The sequence below is a fragment of the Hemitrygon akajei genome, chromosome 11 (genome assembly GCF_048418815.1).
Source record: "Hemitrygon akajei chromosome 11, sHemAka1.3, whole genome shotgun sequence".
Classification (NCBI taxonomy): domain Eukaryota; kingdom Metazoa; phylum Chordata; class Chondrichthyes; order Myliobatiformes; family Dasyatidae; genus Hemitrygon; species Hemitrygon akajei.
Genome location: NC_133134.1, coordinates 14,080,855 through 14,095,185, shown reverse-complemented (window position 1 = coordinate 14,095,185; position 14,331 = coordinate 14,080,855). Strand labels below are relative to the sequence as shown.

At 39.4% G+C, this 14,331-nt stretch overlaps 1 protein-coding gene across 1 annotated transcript in view; it reads left to right on the top strand.

Annotated features, from left to right (window-relative positions):
• The first annotated feature begins 3,988 nt into the window (after window positions 1-3,988).
• Window positions 3,989-14,331, top strand: part of cacna1ha (calcium channel, voltage-dependent, T type, alpha 1H subunit a) — a 333,897-nt gene continuing 323,554 nt past the window's right edge. Inside the window, exons 1-3 of the mRNA XM_073060243.1 lie at window positions 3,989-4,096; window positions 4,913-5,046; window positions 11,509-11,606. Of these exons, the coding sequence (XP_072916344.1) occupies window positions 4,004-4,096; window positions 4,913-5,046; window positions 11,509-11,606 (325 nt within the window). The 5' untranslated portion in view covers window positions 3,989-4,003. The remainder of the gene's footprint in view (window positions 4,097-4,912; window positions 5,047-11,508; window positions 11,607-14,331) is intronic.

The window sequence follows — 14,331 nt, the reverse complement described above, 5'->3', positions numbered from 1 at the left end:
GTTGAGATGAATGGCCCTTCTTCAGAATTGTTCTCTATCCCTTCTCATGTACTTCCTGAACTGCTGAGTGCTTCCAGCATCTGCTCTTTTGCGTTTAGACTTTAATCATTTTGCCTGGGGGAGAGAGTCTATGAGTTTGGTCTGTGCAGATTTACTAATTTTCCAGGATGCTTCATAGCTGTTAAATCAGCAATACTGATGGAATATTTTAAGATGCCTTTTCACACTTATTAACTCAGTCCTCTTTCTTAAGATCTTTTTAAAATTGAAAGGATATTTTAAATTAGGTCATGTATTTTGTGCATAAGAAAATTTTCTGTCATGAGAGCATAAAAATAACAAGTTCATTTTCACCTTCTATAGAATTTAGTAAATGTATTAAAACAATAGTTAAAATGCAAGGTTTTATGTAAATGTTAGTTCAGTTTTTCAAAATACACTCAGAAACCTGCTGATACAGTACCTTTGGTTTGCTGACAATTGGGAAAAATAATTACTAATTTTCTACAGCTGGTGACTAAGATTTGGCAATTAGTCAGACTCAATTAGGCTAAAAAGTTACCTTTGCATATCAAAAACATCTATAAATATAGTGGTTAAGGCATTCTTTAGTTAAGTCATCCAAATTAGCAATTGGCAGCAGCTATATACAAAAGGTGACAGAAACGTGATGATACCGAAGTAAATAAAATAGCAAATAATATAGATAAAAGTAGACTATAAGTGCTTCTATTTTCTAATCCATTTCAGCAAAGCAAGTGATGTTAATAATAATAATAACTTATTTATAGAGTCCTTTTTCATACAAATGATGTAGTTCAACATGCTTTACAGAATTTATGGTTCGAGAGTTCAATTTAATATCAGAGAATGTATACAGTATACAACCTGAAATTCTTGCTCTTTGCAGACATCCACAAAACAGAAAGTCCCCAAAGAATGAATGACAGAATCCCAATGTTTCCCCCCCCCAAAACACAAGTAGCAGCAAAGCACCAACCCTCCCCTTCTCCACTCTTCCCACTTGTTCCAGCAGGAAGCATTAGCGCCCACCACACACCAAGCAATCAATAGTAAACCCCAAAGATAGACTGTGATCTGCAGTCCGACGAAAACCACTGTTCGTCCAACAGTTCGACATGCCACAGGTTCTCTCTCTCTCTCACCCTAACAAGGGAGAAAGAACTGTCTCCCCTTCCACAGCACGAGGGGAGACAAACAGATCGCAGTTTCAATGTTGCATCTGAAGAGATGCTTATATGAGCTCACCCAACTCGAGGACTTTCTTTTTTTTTTCAATCTTTTTATTGAATTTTTCAAAAACGAATACATAACGGTCATAATAGTACAAAGAGAGTGGGATTACATTGTTGACAATTAACACGTGAGTAGAAACTATAATTAACACCAATATAATTGACCTCCCAAACTCTTAATGTAGACATACAAAGAAATAAAAAGATGGGGAAAAACCCCCAAATCGCAAAATCAAAAGCAAAGTAAACTAAACTAAGCAGAACTAAAACTAAACTGAACTAAACAAAGCTGGGCTATTCTATTATATCGAATAAAATCATTAATGTCGTCAACTCCGCTCCTCTACTCAAATTAATAAATAATATAAAGGAATCGGAAAAGGTCAGATTACATTCTAAGAAAGATTGGACAAATGGCCTCCAAGTTTCTTCAAATTTAACCAAGTACCGCTTCTAATTTTTTCCAAGTTTAAACAGGATGTGGTTTGGGAAAACCATTGAGATGTCGTTGGGGGATTCATCTCTTCCCAACTCGAGAACTTGCAAACACTCCACCCCCACTCCCCACTGAGAGAGAGAGAGATAGAAAGAGAGGGAGATAGAGAAAGAGCGATCACTCGAATGTAAAGGCCTCTGACAGCCACACCTATTGTCTAGATGCTCTGCCCTCCTGCGCCATTGGTAAAAATGAGTAAACTTAGGAATAATGTTGGAAATTTCTTCACCTTGCCATGAATAATCAGTTTGAGATGTGTAGATATGGGAATGGCAGAAGAGAATAAAGATAACCTGAGATTACTGAAAACATTTGAATCAGCAAATTTGTGGAAGACACCAAGACTGGGGGTGTAGTGGACAGCAAGGGAGACTGTCATGGCTTGCACAGGATCTGAACCAGCTAGTAAAAAGGCAGATAGAACTTAATTCAGACAAGCGAGATGTTTTGCACTTCGGCAGGACCAACCAGGTAGGTCTTAAACAATGAATGCTAGGGCACTAAGGAGTGTGGTAGAACAAAGTGATCTGGGAATACAGGTCCATAATTTTTTGAAAGTGGCGTCACAGGTTGATAGGGTCGTAAGAAAAGATTATGGCACATTGGCCTTCATAAATTCAAGTATTCAGTACAGGGGTTGAACTTGTATAAGACATTGATGAGGCCTAATTTGGAGTATTGTGTGCAGTTTTGGTCACCTACCCACAGGAAAGATGTAAACAAGGTTGAAAGAGTACAGAGAAGATCTACAAGGATGTTGCTGTGTCTGGAGGACCTGAGTTATAAGGCAAGGTTGAATAGGCTAGGACTTTATTCCTTTATTGTAGAAGATGGAGAGGAGATTTGATAGAGGTATACAAAATTATGAGGGGTATAGATAGGGTAAATGCAAGCAGGCTTTTTCCACTGAAGTTGGGTGGAACTACCACTGGAGGTCATGGGTTAAGGGGGAAAGGTGAAAAGTACAAGGGGAACAAGAGGGGAAACCTCTTCACTCAGAGGGTCATGAAAGTGTGGAATGAACTGCCAGCACAAGTGGTGCCTGAGAGCTTGATTTCAATGTTTGAGCAGTTTGTATAGGCACATGGATGATGGGGGTATGGATAGCTCTGGTTCTGGTGCAGGTTGATGGGAGTAGACAGTTTAAATGGCTCAGCATGAACTAGATGGGCCAAAGAGCCTGTTTCTGTGCCGTACTTTTCTATAACTCTGTGGTGTTGTGCTTGAAAAGTTCTTTAACTTGAAGGAGCCAAGGAAAGCTCATCTTCTGATAAGTTAATTAATCTGCTCTCTTTACCTCTCCAAAGAGCTCTTGGTGAAATTTGAGATGGCAAGAATGAAAGATAAAATGAAAACGAGAGGTTAAGGTTTGCATTTCTATCTGCAGGCTTTACTGGAATGCATTGGATATACTGTAAGTGGGATTCATTAAATTTGAGATTCTTTTTAAAAAGTCATTAATTTTTTTGTGATTAATTCAGACAATTATAAGTAACCTACTGGAATCATCAGAGGAAAGACTTAACATTGTTAACATTGTCAGTGTTCCTTTCAGTGATTCTGTCATTATTCTGTCAGTGTTCCTTTCGCGTATTTCCTCTGGTTTAATTCCGTTCTCCCAGTTTGTAGTTGATTGGGGTTATATTTTTATTTTCTTTTAATTTGAGAAACAGGGCCTTCTGGCCCAATGAGCCACAACCCACATATTTACACTAGTGTAATCACAGGACAAACTACAATGTTTGTACAATGACCTATTAATTTACTAACTGGTACGTCTTTGGAATGTGGGAGGATACTGGAGTACCCAATTCCTATTGTGGGGGAGTCTAGGACCAGAGGGCACAGCCTCACAGTAGAAGGACATCTCTTTAGAACAGAGATGAAGAGGAATTTATTTAGCCAGAGAGTGGTGAATCTGTGGGATTCATTGCCACATGCGATTGTTGAGGCCAAGTCAATGGGCATATTTAAAGCAGATTTTGATAGGTTCTTGATTAATAAGGGCATCAAAGGTTACAGGGAGACAGCAAGAGAATGGGGTTGAGAGGGATAATACACCAGCCATGATGAAATGGCAGAGCAGACTTGATGGGCCAAATGGCCTAATTCTACTCCTATGTCTTAAGGTCTTAAGTTCGTCTTATCTGTTCCTCAGAATAATTGGGTTTGGATTTGTCAGTCTACTTTCCACTTATGGTTTGCTCATTGTCCTTAATTCAGTGATTTTACATGGTTCGAGCATGTCAGCATGTTGGTTATCCTGTTGAATTGTGTCACATTGGGAATGTTTCAGCCATGTGAAGATGTGAAATGTCAGTCTGAAAGGTGTACTATACTTCAGGTAAGAGGTCCCACCTTTGCTTTTTCAAAATAAAGATGCAAGATTTGAGATTGTTTAATATCATTTCCACTACACAAGTGTAAAGAAGAGAAAAAAGTAATTATAACACTGGATCCAACACAGCACTAAAAAACACATTATGATAAAGAACACATTCATAAAAGAGCACAATAGATCTGAATGCTTTGGGTAAAAGTTCCCACATTTGTTTTTATAAAAATAAAGTTTCAAGATTGTTCAATATCATTTTCACTACACAAGTGTAAAGGAGAACAAAATAATTGTTATTCCAGATCTGAAGTGGCACAAAAAAAAACACAGTAAGATAAAGAACTCAATAGTAAGAAAACACAATAAATTGAACACATAAGACAGGTTTTGTATAAAGATTGATTGTATGCAAGTCAAGTGATGCTAGGCACAAGAGTGCCTGTACATAAGGTGACTCTGACAGGAAATGATAAAGTAGTGATGGTGGAGGGTGTGGAGGGGTGGGTTTAATGGGTGGAGGTGTTGACCAGCCTTACTGCTTGGGGAAAGTAACTGTTTTTAACACATGCCTTAGCTGTTCAGAGGCTGGTTACTAAGTGTTGTTTACATAGTTCTTAAATGCAAAAGACAAGATAAGTGTTTTGATTTGATGAAACTAAATTTATAAAAGTAGACATGATCATGATTTTACAATTTTGCAAAACCTTTGTAGAATAATTTAACATGTAATATATGAGGAGAAATTTTTAATATGAATATTACAAGATAAGAATAATATGATCTTGCATGAATTTAAATGTGTTAAAACTCTTTTTAAACCATCAGGCCTTTGATGACTTTATTTTTGCATTCTTTGCTGTGGAAATGGTCACGAAGATGGTGGCCCTTGGGATATTTGGTCAGAAGTGTTACCTGGGAGATACATGGAATCGTCTGGATTTCTTCATTGTAATGGCAGGGTTAGTAATTCATTTTCTCATTCAATAGAAATCTGTGCACGGCATGTTCATTGAATCTCACGGGGATGAAGGCCATGGCTACATCTGCAGGTGGAGCACTTTTACTTAGAGATATGCAAGGTAACAAGTCCTTCCGGCCCAATGAACCTATGCTGCCCAGTAGCACCCATACGACTGATTAATGTACTGGCCCGTGCGTCTTTGGAATGTGGGAGGAAACTGGAGCACCCGGGGGAAACCAACAGAGAGAACGTATAAAATCCTTGCAGACAGCAGCAGGAATTGAACCTGGGTTGCTGGTGCTGCAATAGCGTTACACTACCGTGTTGTCCTAAAGATTAATGGACGTTTAATAACAGCTTGATGGATTTTAAACAAGTTAGATCAAAAGTTCGAAGTGTATTTATTTATTTTCAGAGTATGAGTATGACCTTGAGATTCGTCTCTTATCCAGCAGTCAGAAAGCAAAGAAACCCCGAAAGAACCCATAAGAAAAAAGAAGACCCAATGTACAGAGAGAGAGAAAAAAACAAGTCATGTAAACAATAACTATTAGCAAATAGTGTTCTGAATTGAAATCTACAAGGAGAGTCTGAGACCCATTGTTCAATGCAGAGTGGAGTAAATGCCGCGGAGCAGCAAACTGAACTGGCCTGTTCCTCGCCTCAGGCCCTGACACCCAGACCTTTTCAATCTGGCCCGGCGCCTAAGTCAGCATCCAAACATCGGGTTGAAGTACTTTCAACTCTTATTTGGCATTTGGTCTGTTGTAAACACATAAGTGACAAATGTCCTCACTTTCTTCTTGCCCAAATTCTCCTCACTGGAACCAGGAATGTTTGCTAGTGTGGATCTTTTGAACCGTAACGTACAGAGGAAGGAGCAGGAGGTGTGGGAGATGTTGTCCCGCAGGTCAGGATGCCCAAAGGGCTTCTTTGTGATGGGCATCTGTAAAGGGAGGTTGCTTACCCCAAATCAGAGGCATACTGGCACAGAAGGAGCTCTTGCTGTAGATTTCCATATCTAAGAATGCTGCTACCAGTCACACCAGTGACCATTGGAAAGTCACCAAAGTCAAACATTGAGTTTGTTGCCATGTACAGAAATACCTGACTGTACAGCTGCAATTAAACGTTTGCAACAACATCAGACATACAACATACACAAGAAAATGCATAAATTAAGATAAATTATACAAGAAATAACACAATTAGAACAAAAACTACATCTATTGGAGTACAATGTGCTCATGGTGCTGCCGTACTGAGGTCATTATGAGGCTTGTGTGCTTGGTTGAAGTGACATAACTGTCTTGAACCTGGGACTTCAAGTTTCTCTACCTCGTTCCCAATGGCAGCAGCAAGAAGATGACTTGGCCAGATGGTGGGGATCCCCGATGACAGATATTGCCTTCATAAGGCAGAACCTCCTGTAGATACTGCCAATGATTTTTTCAGCAGCAGGATAGCTAGCTGTGTTAAAGTTCAAAATTCGAAGTAAATTTATCATCAAAGTGAGTGAATGTCGCACTGAGATTTGTTTTCTTGCAGTCATTCACAGTAGGACAAAGAAATAGAATAGAATCACTGAAAAGCTATACTCAAAGGTGGACAAACAATCAATCTGCAAAAGAAGACAAGTTGTGCAAATACAAAAGAAATTGGAACAATAATAATAGTAAATAAATAAGTAATAAAATGACACTGAGAACATAAGTTGGACATGGTGTCAAAGGTTACAGGGAGAAGGCCGGGAACTGGGGTTGAGGAGGAGATGAAAAAAAAGGATCAGCCATGAGTGAATGGCGGAGTAGACTCGATGGGCCAGATGGCCTAATTCTGCTGTATGTCTTATGGTCTTGTAGTCCTTGAGTCCATATTATGGAGTTAACTCAGTGTTAAGAGCTACTTGTCTAAATGTAACTAATTGTCTAAAAGGAAAATGAACTGAGTTTAAACTAGCTGGAACTACCTCGTCCTTGGTAGGGAGGGGTGATGCAACACTCACACAGTTGGTATTGGCAGCTAAGCTCGCCATGGAGGATAAACAGAAGTGAACTACTTTTTGAAGGGTAGGTGGACATAGTGAAGGTACTCTTAGATACCTATATTAGACAGGGCTCCTTTTGACTTTAGGGCTTTGTGGACAGTGAACACAATAGAATCACATTTGGACCCCCTCTTTTTTCAAAGGGCTGCACCCATAATTCCATTTCTGTGAAGTAATGTCCTTCACCCAGCAGACAGTTACCTAACTGGTACTCAAGTACTTACAGGCACACAACAGACCACCTGAACTGATTTCCACAACGGCTGGGAGTCTGGGAGTCTGCAGAAGGACTTAGAAAAATTAGAATAGAAAAAGTGGCAGATGGAATAGAGTGTGGGAAGAGTATAGTCAAGCACTTTGGTAGAAGGAATGAAGGTGTAGACTATTTTCTAAAGGGGAACAAATTCAGAAATCAAAGATGCAAAGGGGCTTTGGAGTTCTAGTATAGGATTCCCTAAAGGTTAATTTACAGTTTGAGTCAGTAGTAAGGAAAGCAAATGCAATGTTAGCATTTGTTTCTGAGGTCTTGAATATGAAAGCAAGGATGGTGAAGCTTGATGAAGCACTGGTCAGATCACATTGGAAGTATTATGAGTATCTTTAGGTATTGCATCTAAGAAAAGATGTACCGGAATTGGAGAGAGTCCAAAGGAGGTTCACAGGAATGATCCTGTGAATGAAAGGTTAAATGTATGAGGAGCTTTTGCTGGCTTTTGGCTTGTACTCACCATAGTTCAGAGAAATGGATGTGGGGTGATCTCATTGAAACCTATTGAATACTGAAACATCTCGCTAGAGTGGATGTGGAAAGGATGTTTCCAATAGTGTGAAAGTCTAGGACCAGGAATTACGATCTCAGAATGCAAGGATGTATCTTTAGAGCCGAGATGAGGAATAATTCCTTTAGCCAGAGGGCGGTGAATCTGTGAAACTCATTGCCACATATGGCTGAGGCGTTCAAGTTATTGGGTAAATTTAAAGCAGAGGCTTCATATTATGTTCTTCACCCTTTTTAACTAATGAATTTTATTTTTCATGGAAGTTTCAAGAAGGCACCAGATGATAAATTACACGTTGACAATAATAGCAGAAAAGCGATTAACATTTTTGTTTGACGTTCCTCTGGTATTTTAGTGGGAGGACATTAACCCATTTACTTTGAGTTATTGATTTTTTAAAATTTCCTTCTCAAGTGTATGTTCTTAGAATAACTTTATTTTGGTGCAAGAGGCAATATAACAAATGCAAAAGTATAATAAAAGGTAAGCAATTCTCTTCACTTTTTATGGTCCTTAAGGTATATTCTTCTTGCAAACTGTGTTTTGTATTGTATGTTTCTTTCTCTACAAATATATATATTGAATTGTTTAATTTGTCACTGTTTTTTCACTGATCTTCTAACTTGTGTGACTCAGGATTGATATTTAGTATAATTTAACCCACAAAAACTTGAGGGTGGTATTAGTGATTTTAGTTTGAATATCAATGACATGTATTCAAGTCATTGGTTTGGTGATGAGAATGGTAAATCTGTGGAATTCATTGCCACAGGTAGTGGTGGAAGCCAAGTCATGGGTATATTTAAAGCAGAGATTGTATGTTCTTGATTAGAGTTTAAAGCTTAGGGAGAAAAGGCAGGAGAATAGGATTGAGAGGAATAATAAATCAGCTATTATAGAATGGCAGAGCAGATTTATTGGACTGAATGGCCTAAGTCTGCCCCTGTGTTATATGGTCTAATAAGAGTTTAGGCTATCAATTAATTACACCTATCGGTCTTGGTTTGCAAATTAACAATATGGATTTTAACAATATGAAAATTAACAATATTGAATGGAAGGACAGTATGAGTCTCTTAGCAATATGAACTGTCAAATTCCTCAGGCCATTAAGAGTCATTAGCAGAGTTCATAATAAATTTAGGATCTCATAAAATGGTCAGAAGACACATATGGAACCATACGTCAGGAGAGCAGTACCAGGCATGGATGCTGGGAGACAGAGTTTGTGGTCTCTCAGCTCCAGAGAACTGGGCTCAGTCCTGACTTTGGGTATGGAATTTGCTCATTCTTTCCATGGGCTTGTCTCTCATTGCAACCACAGGTTGGTAAGTTAATGGACCAATGGAAATTACCCCTTAGTTATATACCCCTAGGTTGTCAAGGTGATAAGAGGCATAGATCAAGTGGCCAGCCAGAGACTTACCAGCATGGAAATAGGTAATACTAGGGGGCATAATTTTAAGGTGATTGATGGAAAGTATAGGGGGATGTCAGAGGTAAGTTCTTATCATGGAGAGTTGTGTGTGTGGATCATCCTGCCAGGGGTGGTGGTAGAGGCAGATACATTAGGGACATTTAAGAAACTCTTAGCCAGGCACATGGATAATAGAAAGATGGAGGGCTATGTAGTAGGGATGAGTTAGATAGATCTTAGAGTAGGTTAAAAGGTCAACACAAGATTGAGGCGAAACAGCCTGAACAATGTTCTGTGCTCTACATTCTATGTTCTTAGTTCAGAGGAATGGTAAAAGAATTGAAGTGGTATTGCCGGGCATGTGTGAGAGATTACAAGATATAGGGGTTTCAGAAGGTAAGGAGAAGGGAAATTAGGTCTAATGGGATTGCTCCCTGACAAGCCAGTACAAATCCAATGGGTCAAGTAGCCTCTTTTCTGCCATTATGGGTAAGATGCTTCAGGCCTCAATGATTGCAATGAAATATTTTGTCAGCAGTGAGTGTTATGTTGCAGTGCATACTTGGTATAAGACCATAAGATAAGGGATTAGAATTAGGCCATTTGGCTCATTGAGTCTGCTCCACCATTCCATCATGGCTGATTTATTATCTTTTTCAAACCCATTCCCCTGTCCTTTCCCTGGAACCTTTGGCATTCTTACTAACCAAGAGCCTCTTAGCCTCCGCGTTAAATATACCCAGTGACTTGGCATTCACAGCCATCTTTGGCAATGAATTCCACAGATTCAACATCCTCGGGCTAAAGAAATTCCTCCTGATCTCTGTTGTCAATGGACGTTCTTTTATTCTGATGCTGTGCCCTCTGGTCGTGGACTCCCCCACTATAGGAAACATTCTTTCCATGCCCACTGTATCTAGGCCTTTCAATATTTGATAAGTTTCAATGAGATTCCCCCCTCATTCTTCTAAAGTCCAGTGAGTACAGACCCAGAGATATCCAATGCTCCTCATATGTTAACCCTTTCATTCCCAGGATCATTCTTGTGAACCTCCTATGGACCCTCTCCAATGCCAGCGCTTCAGAAGCCCTAAACTGCTCACAATACTGCAAGTGAGGTGTGATCAAGTGCTACCCTGCCAGTGTCCGTGATAAGTGATTCGTTTACTCTCTTGTTTGAAGCGTCATAGACTAAAACATCCCAGTCATCTTTGAACTGTTTGTGTTACACATTCATGGCCCAGTGGATTTCTGATGAACAAACAAAAACTTATTTTGACATTAAGAGAAAATTATTTTGCTCTCTTTATTAGGTTAGTACAGTTGATGCTTTTATATAAGTATCTGAAATATTACCGGGCCATGATTGGAGCAGATATTATTATACAATTAAGGCAACAAATATTTGCCATAAATGTGCTTTGACTGATGTTCTTGATTTTGGTAGATTAGGGCTATTTTGTGGACTCAGTGTCTGAACTATATACTTAATATATTCTCTGGCACGGATCGTGAATACTCCTCGACTCCCAGACATACTCCCATCCTGCACTGATCCTCTTCATCTTTTATTGCTGCTGTTTCACATATTTATTATAATAACGCCAGTAATATTACACTGTCTTACATAAACACACGCCTCGCACTTTGTGTCAACCTGTCAATCTTCAGGCCATGCCACTCCGGGACTTGTGTTCATATTATTTTGTGACTGTATGTGCTGGATTGTAACTATACAGTGTACGCTCTGTGTACAATGTTTCCCAACCACTTTTTATGCCACGGACCCCTCCCATTAACCAAGGGGCTTGTGGACCCCAGGTTGGGAACCCCTGGCCCCAGAGGAATGATGTTTCATTTGGTTGTATACAAGTGTATGGTTTATGCTGGCCGGCGGTGTGGTGTTATCACTAGACTTCGAGGCGAATGGTCCCGAGTTCAAATCTGGCTGACTCCTTTCACACTTTCCATTGTGCTAACAACTCGGCCTTGTAAAAATACAGACAAATGCTAAACAAATGGCAAAAATGCTGCCCAATGTGCCACAAGGCCCGAAAAGGAACAACAACAATGTGTATGGTTGAATGACAATGAACTTGAATGATCATTTTAATGGACAATTATAGCAGTTAAACAGAGAAATATATTAAAAGGAAAATCTAATTATTTCTCATTGTTTTTAATGATACTCACATCATAATGTTTTGTTGGTTGTAGGATGCTGGAATATTCACTGGATGGACACAATGTGAGTCTCTCAGCAATACGAACTGTTCGAGTCCTCAGGCCGTTAAGAGCCATTAACAGAGTTCCTAGTAAGTTTAGGATCTTACTTTATTTTCAATATTGGCGTAAGTTATTTCTGTCTGGATTCTGGTTTTGAGCGGAGAAGAATTGACGTTATTGCTAAGTTTAGTTCATGGTTTAGTCTCGGGGCTGCAATCTTCCTCCACTTAAAGGAGCGAAGGAGTATGAGAGGCAACTTGATAGAGGTACATAAGGTGATAAGAGGAATAGAATGAGTGGACAACCGGCACTTTTTACCCAAGTAGCAATGGTCAATACCAGAGGGTAACCATTTAAGCTGAGTGGAGGGAAGTTTAGGGGAGATATGAGAGATTTTTTTAATAGAGAGCAGTGGGTGATGGGATATACTGCTGGGACTGGTGGTAGAATCTAATACACTAGATAGGCACATGGATATAAGAAATATGGAAGGTTATGGTCTGTTTGGGAGGGAAGAGTTAGATTGATTATGGTGTCGATTTATGTAGGTCAGTACAACATTGTGGGCTGAGGGGCCTATACTATGCTGTTCTGTCTATGTTCTTTGAGGAATAAAGACAACCTTTGGCAGTCTTTGATGCTGTAAATCTCTAATAAGAGAGGGTTCAACTACCTAATTTTAATATTTAATTGCATTTCCATCTTCGAGTTCGCAGCATTGTAAAGGTCACGATGGACCAGAAACTCATCTGGGCCGATCATATAAGTACTGTTGCTATGAGAGTAAAGTTCAAAGTTCAATTACATATATGTCACCTTATACTACCCTGAGATTCATTTTCTTGTGTGCATTCACACTACATACAAAAAAAATACAATAGAATCAATGAGAAACCACACACAATCAGACGGAGAAGCAAATAATGTGCAAAAGACAAAAAACTATGCAAGTAATAAAAAGAAAAAACCAAACAAAATAATAACAATAAATAAGTAAGCAATAAATATCGACAACATGAGATGGAGTCCTTGAAAGTGAGTCCATAGGTTGGGGGGACAGTTCAATGTTGGGTTGAGTGATGCTGAGTGAAGTTATCCTGATGGTTGAGGGGTAATACTGTTCCTGAACCTGGTGGTGTGGGTCCTGAGGCTCCAGTACCTTCTTCCTGATGGCAGTGGCAAGAAGAGTGCATGCCTGATGGTGGGTTTTTTTGATGATGGGCCTGGGTTGGGTGAGGAACTCATTTCCTGACCACTTCAAGGTACTGCCTCTGTCTTCAGGTCAGGAGGGCAATGGGACATTCTCCATCCCTCTGGGTGAATGCAGCTCCAATAACTCTCAAGAAGCACCACTGAGAACAAAGCAATCAACTTCAATGATTATCTATTCACCATCTTAAATAGTAATTCCACCACCACTGACAACAATGGCTGCAATATACAACATCTACAACATGCATCACAGTTACTCAACTTGGCCACTCTCATAGCATCTCCCATTTCTTCCACCTTTAACTCTAAGGAGGACTAGGGTTTCAAGTCTTCAAGTCCCATGCTTGGAAATTTATCATCTTTTCTTCATTATCAGTGGGATTCAAGGCTGGAAATCCGAACCCAACAGCTAAATTGGAGTACTTTCACCAGTAGGATTGTAGCCGTTCAAGGAAAAGACTCCCAACAACCTTCTCATAGATATTTCAGATGGATGATAAATACTGGCTTTGCCATCATGTCATTGTCTAAATCCAAGAAATGAATCAATGAGATAAAAGCTGGAATTAGCTCATAAATAAACTCCCTTGTTAACCTACCAAACTTTGCAGACTTTAGGAGGTGACATTCGCAAGGCTGTTGTGATAATCATGATCTTCATTGTACGTGAACTGAGATTCTGCCAGAATGATCGTATCATACACTGGAAAGATTCTTTATTAGATCCATTACATTAGCTGAATTACTAAGTAGCTCATTCATTATGTCCCGTGTCATATGATGTGGTCGATCATGGTCTTTCCATGACCATGATTGTTCTTGGCAAATTTTTCTATTGAAGTAGTCGGCCATTGCCGCCTTCTGGGCAGGATCTCTGCAAGACAGGTGACCCCAGCCATTATCAATACTCCTCAGAGGTTGGTCGCCTGGTGCCAGTGGTCGCATAACCAGGACTTGTGATATGCAGCAGCTGCTCATACGAACATCCACCACCTGCTCCCGTGACTTCATGTGACCTTGACTGGGGAGCTTAGCAGGTGCTACACCTTGCCCAAGGGTGACCAGAAGGCTGGTGGTGTGAAGGAATGCCTTACACCTCCTTTGGTGAAGACGTATCTCCACTCCATCACCCATTACCAAGTAGCACAGATCTCAAAAATAAATTCTGCACAATAAGCAAAATACTTATGAAGAATAACAAAGAAGGGTTTAACAAATTTTTCTGTATTGAATTCAAATCAATGTGTTAGTTTATTAGTAGTATTGCAATAAAGCCTACTACTAGATGAGAATCTTAATCCTAATTGTTTTATTGTTACTAGTTCTAAAAATGACTTAATTATACAAAGCTTATTCTTTGTATGTTTTCTTCCAGTTTTGTTACTATGCTGTTTGTTCCCCCAGTTGAGAATCAGAATCAGTTTAATGTCATTGGCAGATGTTGTGAAATTTAGTTGTTTTGAGATAGCAGTACAGTGCTATCTCAAAATTTACAATAAGAAATATATATATACCATATATGGTATTTGCCTGATGATGACAGAGAACCTGTGTGGGAGAATTTTTAAAGTGGAAAAGCCACTGCACTGGGACAGTTATACT